Source organism: Delphinus delphis, chromosome 10, assembly GCF_949987515.2.
Source record: "Delphinus delphis chromosome 10, mDelDel1.2, whole genome shotgun sequence".
Classification (NCBI taxonomy): domain Eukaryota; kingdom Metazoa; phylum Chordata; class Mammalia; order Artiodactyla; family Delphinidae; genus Delphinus; species Delphinus delphis.
The window spans coordinates 85,280,471-85,295,230 of NC_082692.2; the positions used below are offsets into that span (position 1 = coordinate 85,280,471).

The following is a 14,760-nucleotide window of genomic DNA, read 5'->3' on the forward strand; positions in this document are numbered from 1 at the left end:
TGTAGACTTGCCTGGTCAGCCACTTGTCCCTGGCCGCTTAGGGGCCCTAAGTCAGGCCCTCATTGGCCATCACTTAGATTTTTACAAAATGTCCAAATGCCCTCAAGGTCCTTGCTATTCCAAGTGTGGTCTGTAGACCAGAGGCATTAGTGTCAGCTAAGAAATTACTAGAAAGGCATCATCTCCAGCCCCATCCAGACCTAGTGAATCAGGATCCCCAGTGATTTCTGGGCACGTTAAAGGCTAAGGCTCTGGACTAGACTTCCAGACTCTGCTCTGTCATTCCTCTTAAACACTACCGTCAAAATAATCTTCCTGACGCACATCAGTCGTTCTCTAATCACAGCACTTTCCTCAAAAACCTCCAAGGGCTCCTGACTGCCTATAGACTAAAGTTTAGACTCCTCAGTCTGACAAGGCTTTCTATGATCTTGTGTCATCCTAAAAATGCCCATCACAGTGCCTGCCATGCCAATAAATAATATTCTGCATAAAACAAAGCAAAACATGAGTGTACCTGAGAAAGAACATATTTCTTAACTCTGGCTTCTCCATCCTAGGCATGGGGATACAGGGTTAGGAAAAACCAGACACAGTCGCTTGCCTTCCTGGAGCTTAGAGATCAGCTGAACCGACAGGATCTTCAAAAGCAATAAAAATACATAATACCAAATATTAAGTGCTAAGAAGGAAATGAATGGGCAATGGTACAGAGTAAGCTAGACTGGTCAGAAGAGTGGCCCAGAGGATGGGGAGCCCGTTGAGGGGCTGGTCCAGGCAGAGGGAACGGCCTACGCAAAGCCTGGAGAGAATCTGGTGCAGCTGAGGATCAGAACAGGGGCTGCCCTTTCGGGCTTCCCAGAGGACTGACACCCTGGGAGGAAGGTGGCATGGGATTCACCTTCCAAATCAAGGGAAAATGCTGAATTTCTTTTCCCTGACATATGCCTTCACTGGGACCACGAATGGGGCAGAGAGCAGGGTATGCTTCAGGGTCGCTGGTGAGTCCGGCCATGGAAATCACACCGAGTGAAATTTGAATCTCAGCTCTACCACTTACCGGCTCTCAACTCCCTTGACCTCCAAGCCTCTGCTTCCTCAGATATAAAGCGGGTTTAAGCATAGAACCAACTTTGTCATTTCTGTGAACGCTGAGGGCGTAAAGCTCCCCAGAACACTGCCGCCCACATCAGTGCTGACCTGAATACTAGAGGTTACAAGGCTGTGATCACGACGATGACTGTGAATTACTATGAGCTTGCGGACAGAGGGCTCATCCCAGATCCTCCGGTCCCACACCCCGCCCCCACGCCCCGAGGCCTCCCGACTCTGCCATCCCAGGCAACCTCCCCCCCGCGCACGGCCACCTCAGTGACCCCAGGGCGGGCGCCGGGCACCGCCGCCGGACCCCCGTTACCTGGGGCCAAACGCGACCTGCCGCCACCTCGCGTCCTGGGCCCTGCCTCCCTCCCGGCCGCCTCCCGGCCCCGCAGCTGCTGCGGCGGCGCCCCCAGCCCAGCCCGGCCCGGGCGGCGCGGGAAGCCTCGGCGGGGCTGGCGGCGGCGGCCACGCGGCGCGCTCCGGCGGAGGGGAGGGGGCTCCGCGGCGGCGGCGGCGGCGGCGGCAGCGGCGGCGGCGGCTGGCCCGGCGCGGGGCAGAGCCCAGAGGCGCAGCGGCGGCGGCAGCGGCGAAGGAAGAGGAGGAGGAGGAGGATGCAGGAGCTGCGGGCGGTGGCGCGGCCCGGTCCGCAGTGAAGCCCGCGGCGCCCGAGGCGCAGGGAGTGGCCGTCGCCTCCTGCGCGCACCATTCCTGAGATGGCGGCGACGCGGCGGCAGCTCGGGGAGCCGAGGAGGGGTCACCCGGGCGCGGGCTAAGCCCCGCCGGCCCGGGAGCTCGCCGGAGACCCGCGCGCTTGGTTGAGTTCGGGCCGGCCGGCAGGCCTGCGGAGCGGCGAGGCCGGGGTCGGCCCCGGAGCGGAGCGCGGCGCCCGGCCCGGGGAGGCCGCGATGGCGAACGCGAGCGAGCCGGGCGGCGGCGGCGGCGGCGAGGCGGCCGCCCTGGGCCTCAAGCTGGCCACGCTCAGCCTACTGCTGTGCGTTAGCCTCGCGGGCAACGTGCTGTTCGCGCTGCTGATCGTGCGGGAGCGCAGCCTGCACCGCGCCCCGTACTACCTGCTGCTCGACCTGTGCCTGGCCGACGGGCTGCGCGCGCTCGCCTGCCTCCCGGCCGTCATGCTGGCGGCGCGGCGGGCAGCGGCCGCCGCGGGGGCGCCGCCGGGCGCGCTGGGCTGCAAGCTGCTCGCCTTCCTGGCCGCGCTCTTCTGCTTCCACGCCGCCTTCCTGCTGCTCGGCGTGGGCGTCACCCGCTACCTGGCCATAGCGCACCACCGTTTCTACGCCGAGCGCCTGGCCGGCTGGCCGTGCGCCGCCATGCTGGTGTGCGCCGCCTGGGCGCTGGCGCTGGCCGCGGCCTTCCCGCCCGTGCTGGACGGCGGCGGCGGCGGCGACGAGGAGGACGCGCCGTGCGCCCTGGAGCAGCGGCCCGACGGCGCCCCCGGCGCGCTGGGCTTCCTGCTGCTGCTGGCCGTGGTGGTGGGCGCCACGCACCTCGTCTACCTCCGCCTGCTCTTCTTCATCCACGATCGCCGCAAGATGCGGCCCGCGCGCCTCGTGCCCGCCGTCAGCCACGACTGGACCTTCCACGGCCCCGGTGCCACCGGCCAGGCGGCCGCCAACTGGACGGCGGGCTTCGGCCGCGGGCCCACGCCGCCCGCGCTCGTGGGCATCCGGCCGGCCGGGCCCGGCCGTGGCGCGCGCCGCCTCCTCGTGCTCGAGGAGTTCAAGACAGAGAAGAGGCTGTGCAAGATGTTCTATGCCATCACGCTGCTCTTCCTGTTCCTCTGGGGGCCCTACGTCGTGGCCAGTTACATGCGGGTCCTGGTGCGGCCCGGCGCTGTCCCCCAGGCCTACCTGACGGCCTCCGTGTGGCTGACCTTCGCGCAGGCCGGCATCAACCCCGTCGTGTGCTTCCTCTTCAACAGAGAGCTCAGGGACTGCTTCCGAGCCCAGTTCCCCTGTTGCCAGAGCCCCCAGGCCACCCAGGCCACCCTCCCCTGCGACTTGAAAGGCATCGGTTTATAAGTGGCTCTCCCTTCACCTGCACCGCAACCCGGCTTCTCCCTTTGGCTTGGACAGTGACGTCTTTTCTCCCCCTTCTGCCTCCTTTTTAATTTTCTGAGCTGCCTTCAAAACGGCTCTCGAAGTGCATCATCACTAGGATTGTACAGACTCCTTTTGGGGGGAGGGTTTCGAAGTCCCAGCCCCACCCCAGCTCCTTGCGATTGTTCTCCTAAATATATTTTCATCCTGACAGCAGGCCCTGGAGTCTTTGTACTGGCACTGATGTCTTTTATTCCATGAGTTACTTTTTTTTTTTTTCAATAAAGGCTAAACTAATTTTTTTCATGCAACCTTTCCTAAAGACCATGGCCAGTTTTCTACAGAAGCTATTTTTGACAACCTCAAGTGGCATTACATTTTGCATTGAGGTAGAGGAACCCAGGGGGACTTCACAAGTTTGATTTCTTGAGGGTCTTCTGTTGGCAGCAGGAGAAAGAGGGAAAGTTGTCTCAAGTTCCCTCTGAATTGCCATCGGTGGGGGCAGTTGGACTGCTGTGGTTCTTTGAAGGCGTTGAGAATTTTGTTCAGTATTGATATTGAAGTTAAAGAGCAGAAATGGGAACGAGTAGCAAGGCAGTCATTTTTAATCAGTAACAACACAAGATTTGTTTCCTACCTTGCTTTATACTACTAGGAAATGCCCGTCAGCGACAACTGCTCTTTGTATCATACCAATCTTGAGTGGAAACATTTCTGTAAAACTGTACCTTTCAAAAGAGTAAAAAGTGTTTTGGTTAGTAATGGTGTGGAGAAAATACAGTATTGCATGTTTTTGTATGTAGTGATTGTGGTTCATGGATTGGGAGGGCTCAGAGACAAGCAGAGTGCTAAATCAAAACTGTTTAGGTATTTTTTGCCAATAAAAATTAAAATAATTTTAGGGGAACAGTTTGTGCTTTGAAGAGCCCAGTTTTATTCTGTCTTATGAAACTAATTGCCACTTTGAAAATTGTTATTCTCTTGTTCATGGTATAAATGGATGGAATATAATGATACTCTTCTATGAGACAAAGCATTTCCTTAAAATGTTTGCTAGGTTAAGCTGTGCTGTTCTCCTGATGGTTATTTTAAATTAATAATGAGAACTATAATTTTAAGTACTATTTCTTTGTTAGACACGTTGTAACCTTAAGTTGAAAGACTAAATTCTGCAAGTACTGTATTTTTTCGCTTATAATGCTACATTTTTATTAACGTATCTTCCGTTTTGAGGATTTATATCTGTATTTCTCTTTGCATTATATAAATATACCAGTATTTTCATTCTGGAGTGGGTTTTTGTTCCTGTTGTTGTTTGAGACTGTGACAGGTGGTAATATGCGTCTAAGTAAGGTACTCATGTTTTTATTATCCTTTTAGTGCATGCTGTTTGGCTGACCATAATTTCTAAGACATTTGGAGGCTTGTTAACTTAAAATGCAAGATAAAAAATCTGCAGATCTTCTCTTCAAGGGAAGAAGCAGTATATATATATATATATATATATATATATATATATATATATACTGCTTCAAAACTTTTTTATGAACATAGAAAACATGAATGTAAGCAAAGTAACCATTTTGATAAAATAATAATTAAAGTGGGTACAGTAAATATATTGAAATTTGAGTTGCGCATAATATAAACTATTAAATATTCAGTCCAAGATGGATAAGTCATAATAAGAGGGTGTGGCCAATTTATTGCGGGAGAATGGTCAGCATTATTTTATTTTGTCCGTAAATGTCAATCAGTCTATGCAGACAGTCTCCTATTTGGAAAGTATGAGTAACTATCAGCCTGTTTCTCCCCAGATCATACGACCGGGTAGACATTAATTATCCAAGGGCCACTCATCAGAAATCTTAGCTTATCTAAAGACAGGCCAAGGAAGTAAATCTCTCCTCATCCAACATCCCCCCACCAGCCACAAGTGATCCAGGTTCAAAAAACAGAAGTCACTAAGCCTATGTGATGGTCAGAATTTGTAGCACCTGCCATGGCATAGGAACTAGGCTGTCAGGGCTAACTCCTGTTTCTTGTTTTGCTTTGTTCTGACTGGATGGGAGATTTCTAATGAGAATTCAAGTGACAAGTAATGAGAAATGACGGCCAGCTGTAAAGGAAAAAGAAGAACCAAGAGATGCAGAGGAACTAGCTGTCCAGAGGAATACTGTGCAGGAGCAAAACTCCCCTTGCACCTCAACAGCTACTTTCATCACTGAATTTATTAGCCTGTACTTTGATTGTTAATTATATTAATAAAGAATCATCAAGAGAAGGTTACTTGTATTTCAGAATACTCTACTTCTTGTACCAGGACAGGAACAATGTATTTGGGGAAAACTTCCATTAAAATAGCTCATTTTCTGTCATTGACAAGTTAATTTAGCATAACTCCTCCGCCACTCCTCCCCAGGTGAAATTAATGGGTTATGTCTATACTTGAAGCAAAAGAAAATAGATTGCTTGTCTATAAATCTGTGCATGTCCTGGCATGGAATTATTGGGTCAAAAATGAGCATCTTTAGGTCTTTTGACACCGTATGTCAAATCGCTTTGCAGAAAGACTTATATCTACTTTTAGATTTCCACCTGACCATGTTCATTTTTTACAAATTGAAATATCTCAAAGTGGGGAGGCGAATCACAAGTCAATAACCATGATGATGAAGAATAACCTCCATACGCACCATTCAGCCTTGCCAGACCTTGTCAGTCTTGCCATGTTGGTTTCTACCTTTCCTTTTTTCTTTCCTTTTCCTTTCTTCCCTTTTTCCTCTTCTTTCTTCTCTTCCTCCCTCTCTTATTCCTTCTCTCCCTCCTTTCCTCCTCTATTTTCTTCCTTCCCTCTCTCTTTCTTCCTTTCTTTCTCCCTCTTTTTGAAAGAAAGAAAATACAACACAATCATTTCTGCCAAGGCTTTGGGCTTACCATCAGCCATCTACATTTTCAAAGGCCCTGCCCCTGAGAGGTAACAGGGTCCCAGGTCCCGGGGCTGAGTCAGGATGGATCATTGGGTTGGCAAGATTGGTTCTACCCTTCACTGTCTTTCCATGACCCATACAAGTGCAAAATTCTGGTTTGCCACAGAAGGCCTTTTATGGTCCGGCCCCTCCACCACCCTGGCCTCATCTTCCCCTTATATTTCCACCTCTCCCTTCTCTGGTTACCTTTGTATAACCTCTCCCTGGAAAGCCCGTCCCCCTCCTCTGCCTGCGGACTCCCTCACCACCTCCTCTAGAGCAGAGGCAACATTCACAATATGTAATAACTGGGATGACACGGGCATAACTAACCTGTACAGCTGTACCCCTGGGTCTTAGCTGAATATCAGGTTTGTGCTGGACTCAGATCCAAGACTTCTGGAAGGCCTTCTTGGCCCAGTCACCCCTCTGCTGGGCTCGCACGGTGCACACCTGGGCTCCTGGCTCCCGCGCTGGTCTCACATCCTCCCACTCCCTACTCAGGCTCTGTGCTCCAGCCACTGCAAGTCACTGGCAGTGCCCTGAACAGACCATACTGGGTCACACCAACATGCCTTTTCTGCGTTGTTTCTTGCGTCCAAAGTCCTTACTTCCTCTTTTCCCAACTCAACCGCTGTTAAGCTTTCAAACATACAGGCTGAACTCTTAGACATAAAGGGTGAACTAACCTCTACAGAGAAGGGGAGATTGTCCCCATGCAGGTCCTGAAACATTTCCAAGTCTCCAAACACAGTCATTAGATCTGAGTGCCACGGTGGGCTGAGTAGCAGGCTTACTGGCATTTCAAGTTGTCCGTGAACTGAGATGGCTGAGGTTGTAAAATGCAGTGGACTCAAGACACTGTTCTCCATTCACCTGGTAGACGGGCCACTCTGTGTGACCCTCCAAGACCACTGGACTTCAAGACCCCCTCTGTGAGGGGCAAAGGAGGTAATGGGAAACTGTCTCCACCCATCCATATTCTAGACCCATATCATTATCCTTTGCATTGTTTATTAGCTGTTTCTCGAGTAAACAAAATTAAAAGCAAACTTGATCTGAGTCCACGGGGTTCTTTAGGCTTTTTCTCCAACTTGGACAAGACTTTTGGGATCTACCTCAGCCTAAGAACAGAGCCCTCTTCCCCTCCCTTTTCCTTCCTTTTGCGATATTTTTGATGAGGCTGTAATGCTTGGAGCCACAGCAGCCATCTTGCAACCATGAGAAGAGATACTGTCAACATGGTGAAAATAGCAGACCAGAAAGATAAAAAGAGCAGACATCTGTTTTAACATTGTTGATCTACTTACCCAAACATGCAACCTCATATCTCTAGATTTTAGATTCCTGGTCTTGAAATAAAAACTGCTATTGCTTCAGGCACTGATATTCAGAAAGCCTGTTATTTGAAGCAACAATTAACTGCAACAATAGTTAAAACAATTCCATCCTCTCCACTCCCTTGACAGATATGCCTGATATGCTGGAACTGTAGTCACAAATTTTTTTAAATTAGGCTTATTTAATTCAATTCACATTTCCAGTTATCAGATCATTCAGCCGGCTGTTAACTGTCAGATTAACCTGGCTCTGGAAAAAAATAATAAAATAGATTTGACTTGATTTCTTAGATTGAAATAAATCGAGAAGATTTTTAAAAATAACTATTACAAGGCTGGTTCTATTTAATTGCACTTTATAAAAACTGTTACCATGATCAGTGTGTTTTTAAGCTTTTAGTATGACAAATTTAGTTATAGATATCTGGAAAACTACCTGAATGAATCCATCTAATCCACAGGTATTTTTTTTTTTAATAAGTTTAATTTTATTGTTTTACAAGAATGACTGAAGCAGCCCGGATTCTTTTTGTTTTTCTTTTCTTTTTTTTTTTTTAACATCTTTATTGGAGTATAATTGCTTTACAGTGGTGTGTTAGTTTCTGCTTTATAACAAAGTGAATCAGTTATACATATACATATGTTCCCATATCTCTTCCCTCTTGTGTCTCCCTCCCTCCCACCCTCCCTATCCCACCCCTCTAGGTGGTCACAAAGGTATTTAAGTGAATAAGAAGCCAGTTTCTGTGTTGGGAAGTGCAGGGGAACACAGAGGATAAGAAAGGTCCAGTTCTCTTGCTGATGAGTTAGCAAGGTAATTGGAGAAACCTGGCCAATGTGCCCCAAACCATAAATCAAGGCAGAACATGAGATATGCCAGAAGAGGGATCGAGAAAAAGAGCTCGGGATAATGAGGAGAACAGACCTCACAGCTGATTGCCCGGAAAGGGCCCTTAGGCAGACTCTCTCTGGTTGCCCTACTGAGGAAAGCAGGAAAAACCAGAAGACGGAACAAAAAATTGTCCAGTTTCCACCTTCCCCATCTTTCTGATTCCCACATTCTCCTCACTCTGGGGTCCATTTTCAAAATAAGTGTTTCTAAGGGAAATAAAACCACATAATTCTCTCTTCAAAGTTTTCTGTTCCAACTCTATGCGAATGCTCAAGTGCCAGTAAGGGATGTGGTCGTTTGAATGGAGAAAGTTTGTTACCTAAAATCTTTTTGCAGGGAGAGCCAGCAAGTCAGATTAGAAATGTCAGAACTGAACAGAAATCAAACAGGTAGCTCTCCAGGAGACCACTCTCCTCTCTTTCCAAAGGAAGGAGGAGTAGTAGGCTCACCCTAGAGAAAAAGGTATTTCGAGCTTTTGCTCAAGGGAAAAGGAGAAGAAAAGTCTTAGTAAGTATTCGATTCACCCTATATACTGGTTGCAGGCATTTAAGATAAATAAACAGCTTGAAATTTATATCTGAAAGCCTGAAGACTCAAAGTCACTTCAAATTACACAGAGAAAACATGCACAAATGTTTTAAGCTGCAACGTCAAGGCATAAATGCAACTGTCTTATTTCTCAGTAACATTAAGGAGACAAGTAAATTAAAGCTATTTTACCACTTAGCTTCTAGGAGGAATAATTTAGTCATTTACAAATTAAGTTTTAAGTGGCCAGCCTATTCTGGGTAGAGAAGATGTAAACTGGTAGGAAAGTGTATATTTAAAAACATCACTCGAGATATTTTTATTACCTGAGTTATGCCAGTCTGCGTAGCTTTCTGGGATGAAAATCTTGCTTTCTGCCAGGACGTGATATCTGAGAAGCACACACTGTTTTTCGGTTAGAACCTGTGTTGGAACCTGGAGGGTGCAATAAATGGTTTCACTTTCTTGAAGATACGTAGATGTGCTGTAAGTTTGAAAGGCTTTGAAAAATTATTAAAGTTGCAACGCTGACTTAATACATGCCTTATTAAAATATTCTCTAGGGATCATAAAATTTAAAATGCATGAGGGGATGAAACTTGTCCTCGCCTTTTTCATTTAACATATTTATTCCCCCCCCCCGTTATATTTTCCCCCATAGTCCCTGAGTCCTGACCAATTTGCATTGCAATGTGCTTAGCAGAAGAAAAAAAGAACATGTTAAAAAAAAAAAAAAAAGGAAGAACAGATAGGAAAGAACCCCTGTCACAGGTATTCATTCTGGAGAGTGACATACTAAAGAGTTTAACCGTATAGTGTGTAATTCTTTTAACCCACAGTCACGATCCAGTTCATTTGCATATCTATCTTGAGGAATTATGGGATACCAAAGCTATTTCTAGAATTTGATTTGCATAATTGTTCTAATCCTTTATGAGTAGGGTGACATGTGGTCTGACAAAAGATTTTTTTTTTAATTTGTAAGTTACTTTATAAGTTTTATAAAGATATTAGAATTCAACACCTTTAGATATATATTTAATACCTGCTTCTATTAAAAGGAACACAATTATACAAAGGCGTGATTAGTCTTCTCCTAACGGCATGTTACTTTACTTTTTGCTAGTTGGAAAAACAGCTTCGTTCACTGAAAGTCTGTCTTTTGAAGTTTATTCTTTTTTTTCTAGCACCTCTTGGTGAGATTAAAATTCATTTAAACGTCATAAGAAAATGTGCGGTTGTAATGAGCCTCAGTGACTCTGTCTCCCAAATTTCTTAATCCGTGGGTAGATGACATATTTGAGTTTGAAACAGTAGCATCAAGAAATACATTTAGGGGCTTCCCTGGTAGTGCAGTGGTTGGGAATCCGCCTGCCAAGGCAGGGGACACAGGTTTGATCCCTGGTCCGGGAAGATCCCGCATGCCGCGGAGCAATTAAGCCCGTGCGCCACAGCTACTGAGCCTGCGCTCTAGAGCCCGCGAGCCACAGTTACTGAGCCCTCATGCCACACCTACTGAGCCCGTGCGCCACAACTACTGAAGCCCACGTGCCTGGAGCCCGTGCTCCGCAACAAGAGAAGCCACCGCACCGCGCACCGCAAGAAGAGTAGCCGCCGATCTCCACAACTAGAGAAAGCCCACGTGCAGCAACAAAGACCCAACGCAGCCAAAATAAATTTAAAAAAATACATTTACACATTTTCCTAGTGTATGGAACAGGAATGCTCTTGTGACCAAAGAATGTGAATTTAACCATTTCTGATTTGAAGATTCTTCTTCCATTTGGTTATCAGTTTCTCATATGATATTTTTTCAGGACTGCAATAAACATGAAAACTCCATGCTGGATGTTTAAGCACTGACCACACTCCAGCCTCACACTCTCCTCTCTGTTCTTCCCCACCCCAGCAGGTAGGAATTCTCACCCAGCCCTGCCTCCTGACCATAATAAAAGCTAAAACGAACCGAACTGCCTCGCTGTTGCCACTTTGGGCTGACGTGCACCTGCTCTGTTCTCACCAGAAAATCCCACGACGTGAGTCATCAATGTTGTCACGTCTTTCCAGTGTGTGTGGCAGCATCTGTCCCAACATCCAAACCAATTTGGGGGGTTGGGGGTTGAGTCCACCTTCTGCAGGGCAACCACTCACTGTGCAAGAACACCAGAACAAACTTTTTAAGATCACAGAAATGGTATTAACCAAATGATGCACTTTTGAAAAAATGATTCCGTTCATATTGATTAGGGGAGAAGCGGAAGTGTTTGAACAGAGCCCTCGAATCGGAGTGGCTGAACTGCTTCTCTGGGCTGCTGGGTGACTGCTTCAGGAAGTCGTTCAGTGACCCACTGGTGGGTTAGCCCTACCTTCACTCTCTGGGTCCAAAGGAGCCAGATTCATTGCTGCATCTCCCTGCTGGAGAGGAAGGGGAGTGCAATTTACTTTTAAGGCAGTGAGGCATATCACTTCTGCCCACGCTCCATTGCTAAGTCACATCTGGCTAAGGGTTGCTGGTAAACGCAGTCTCTAGATGTCCAGATGAGTGACCCGGTACCCAGGTAAAACCTCTTGGGGGAGGGGCAAGGGGAGGGAGAGAAAGAAGGGAGAAAGGAGGGAGGAGGGGGGAGGGAGGAAAGAGAGAAAAGAGAGAGGGACGGGGGAGGGGCCGGGGGAGAGAGAGAATTTGAGAATGGATGAATGAATTGTGGAAGACAATTGGAGTCTACCAGCCATACCTTCCATTCAGGGATTTTCCCCCTCCCTAACCGAATCCAGGAGAATTAACAGGGAATATTTAACATCAGTTGTCCAACGGACTAACGATAGCAGACAACATTTAACTCCCCGAACCCAATCACAATACATAGTTAGCAATATTACTGTGAAAATTTCTTACTTTGAGCAGCAAATATTTTCTTTTAAAATTTTATACAAGAGTAAATATTCATTCATATATGCACATCCTGGGTCTGAAAATATTTTGCTCCTCCATTTTGAACTCCAACTTGAGATTTCAAAAATATATCTTAAGAGGAAATGTTTAGGAGGACAGGCTGATCAGTGAAAGGGCCTTGGCAACATCTAAGCAGAGAGCCATCATAAAAGAAGGATTGATGTTACTACCAACACACAAGGCTGTGCCTGTCCATCTCACAGTGGACCCTATGGAGAAGGGATGAAACTGATTTGATTCGAGACAAGACAGGAGAGGTGAAGGTTTGAGGGTGGGGCGGGAGGTGGGTAGAGGTGAAACAAGACTGGCATGGAGATAATTATTGATAAAAAGCTGCATGATGGAGACAGAGGCTTCCTCATACGATCTGGTTTAGTTTTGTTGATGTTTAAAAATTTCCATAAGAAGTTATTGTTTTGCTTGTTTGCTTTGAAGAATGAACCACACACACTCATGCCAGCCTCAGTACTGTCTCTAGGGAACAGGCCTGTTCCCAGTCATGTGAGAAAACACCACCTGTGAAAACCATTAAAATGGTGCCTGACTTTATAATCTTGTGAAAAATGAAGTGAGAAAAGAGTCGGGTGAGATTTCTGATAACAGAACCAATGCTGAGTAAAGTCTGTTTATGTGTTTCACCTATCACTGGTCTGGTTTGGCAAAACAAAAGACACAGGGATATGCTGGGAAGGATGAAGGTTTTCAGTTAGATAACCGGGTTTGTAAGGGCACAGTTTTGGCACACACTTTTCTACAGTTAAAAAAAATGCTGCTCTTAAAAAAAGGCTCAAGTCAGACATGACGGTTTTCATGAAAATCAATGTTTGCCAAGAAATCCAAAGGTCCGTTTGAGTTTGGCCAGTAGCTGCTGGCATAAGGTCTATTTCTACCTTAGACAGGATGGAATCCATTCACAATATTTATATCAGACTAGATAGTTGACTTAAGTTTTCTTGCATAAATTCTCACTTTACCTTACTTTTAGAAATTCTGGCCTACGAAGTTCCAGCTTCAGTGAGAGACTGTCCCAGGGACTGGAAGAAACAGCACCACCATCTTTATAGCCCAAGACTTTGTGTGCTTTGCACAGAATTATTTTAAAGGCTCTCCATGAAGCATGATCACAAGGTTTTTGAAACAATGGTTTGATAGGTGCTAACTTTGGTAACAAGTTAAAAAATAATAACCAAATAGAAGGGTACACTCCTCAGTAAAAATAATAACGATGGAGAGAGGTAACAAATGACAAAGTTCTGTTTTTCTTTGGATCGTAGCGAGTCAGTAGGTACAGTTCTAAGTTTTCTACACAAGCTTCACATTGGTTCTCTTGGCTGTGTACATGTAGTCTAAGTTTTTAGGTAGCGATTTAAAATATTAAGTTGATATATATAAAAGCAAAATTTTATAAAAGTTATAAGTCTTTTAACCTGGGGGGAAACGGACGATGGACCCAATCAAATTTTCACCACTTATGAAAAAGGACATGTTGAACGTTATAGAAAAAGAGCATTGAGCAAAATTACCCATAATTCCACTTGAAGTCTATTTTTCTTATCCAACAAACTGACTAAGGAATGTTTCTTGAACCCAAACTAAACTGAACCAAAATTAATCCTTCTAGGACCAAGTATGGTACTTAGTACAGCAAAATCCCATACACTTATGGGACACGTTACTCCAGAGGTAAAGTTACACATAATGTGCATTTGTAAGCCCTGGATGAATAAATAATTACAAAATGGACAATTTTTTTTTGCAACTGTTAGTGGGTTAGCACAGCCACTTTAGTCAGTTAAACACATTCCAGAAGTTGTTTATTTGCAACGTTGAATCCATTTACAACACTTGGTGGGTTTTTCAAGGCCAGGCTACACTGGCATCGCTGTACGGCCAGCACCTAGCACCCTGCCTAACCACCCATGATCGACACCCTGTTACTATTTGCTGAATCAAGACAGTGAAGTCCTGTGAGTCCATTCCTGATCACAGTCAGTTTTGCATGTCATAATTTTCCTTCATGCTCCAAAACCTCACTGATTTAACACATTATTTTTATACTACCTTAAAACTCATGCAAACAGAACCTTCCAGTACATAAAATGAAAACTTACACACTGTTAGTGCTATATTACCGACTTCGGAGTCTTTACCCATTTTAGAACGTGGGCTATATAGAAATCCGCTTGTAATACGAACTGACAGCTGTGACAAAAATAAGCATATGATATTAAAAATAAATCAAATGATATATAGTACCATCATTATTCTGATACAGAATTTTTACACAGCAATATTGATACAGGTACAAATGACGGGATGTCAGGCAATCCATTACAACAGACCTTTGGGTTACAAATAAAGTTTAAATGACAACTTAATACCGATTTAAAAATGATAACTAGTGTTATACCAGATTAAAATCAATACTTCCTCTTCAAGTGACATTTTCTAGAACATCTCTAACTAGGAGACTTTCGTTAAAAAAAAAAAAGCTACTTTATAAAAAGGAAAAGAAATAAATGTAATATTAAACTGGAAAAGTCTTTCAAAAAAATCCCAAATCTAGGAATCTGGACTAAATTAATTTGACTTCCATTCTTTTTGTCCTCATACTAGTCAAACTGCAGACCTGAAACCCACTTGCATAAGCAGGTTCAGTTAAAGTTCAGAAGCACCCCTGCCTCCACTCCATATAAGAGAAGTTTGGGGGGTCTAGTTCAACTACACATTCTTTTCACTGTTTAAGTATCAGGCAAAAAGCTTGATTCTCATCAGTGATTCTGCCAGGAAGCTCAAGGATGTGGATCCCCACTTTAAAATGCTAGAGGCTCAGAGGGAAATGCCAAACAATAAAATGAGAGTCTTAAAACTCACTGAGGAGTGAGGGAAAGAGACCAAGGGGTGTGTGTGTGTGTGTGTG

General features: G+C 45.6%; 2 protein-coding genes across 2 annotated transcripts in view; one reads left to right on the top strand and one right to left on the bottom strand.

Annotated features, from left to right (window-relative positions):
- The window catches only part of EIF4E3 (eukaryotic translation initiation factor 4E family member 3), a 63,747-nt gene extending 62,228 nt beyond the window's left edge, over positions 1 to 1,519 (bottom strand). The window contains exon 1 of the mRNA XM_060022913.1: positions 1,418 to 1,519. The gene's annotated coding sequence lies outside the window, so the exon portion shown is untranslated. The remainder of the gene's footprint in view (positions 1 to 1,417) is intronic.
- A 451-nt stretch (positions 1,520 to 1,970) lies between these two features.
- GPR27 (G protein-coupled receptor 27) lies at positions 1,971 to 4,449 on the top strand. The gene has a single exon (XM_060021498.1). The coding sequence runs from the start codon at positions 2,007 to 2,009 to the stop codon at positions 3,138 to 3,140; it is 1,134 nt and encodes a 377-aa protein (XP_059877481.1). The 5' UTR covers positions 1,971 to 2,006; the 3' UTR covers positions 3,141 to 4,449.
- Positions 4,450 to 14,760: the final 10,311 nt, after the last annotated feature.

What these genes read in the sequence shown, in the direction of transcription:
- GPR27 (XM_060021498.1), top strand. Translation starts at nt 2,007, where the DNA reads ATGGCGAACGCGAGCGAGCCGGGCGGCGGCGGCGGCGGCGAGGCGGCC.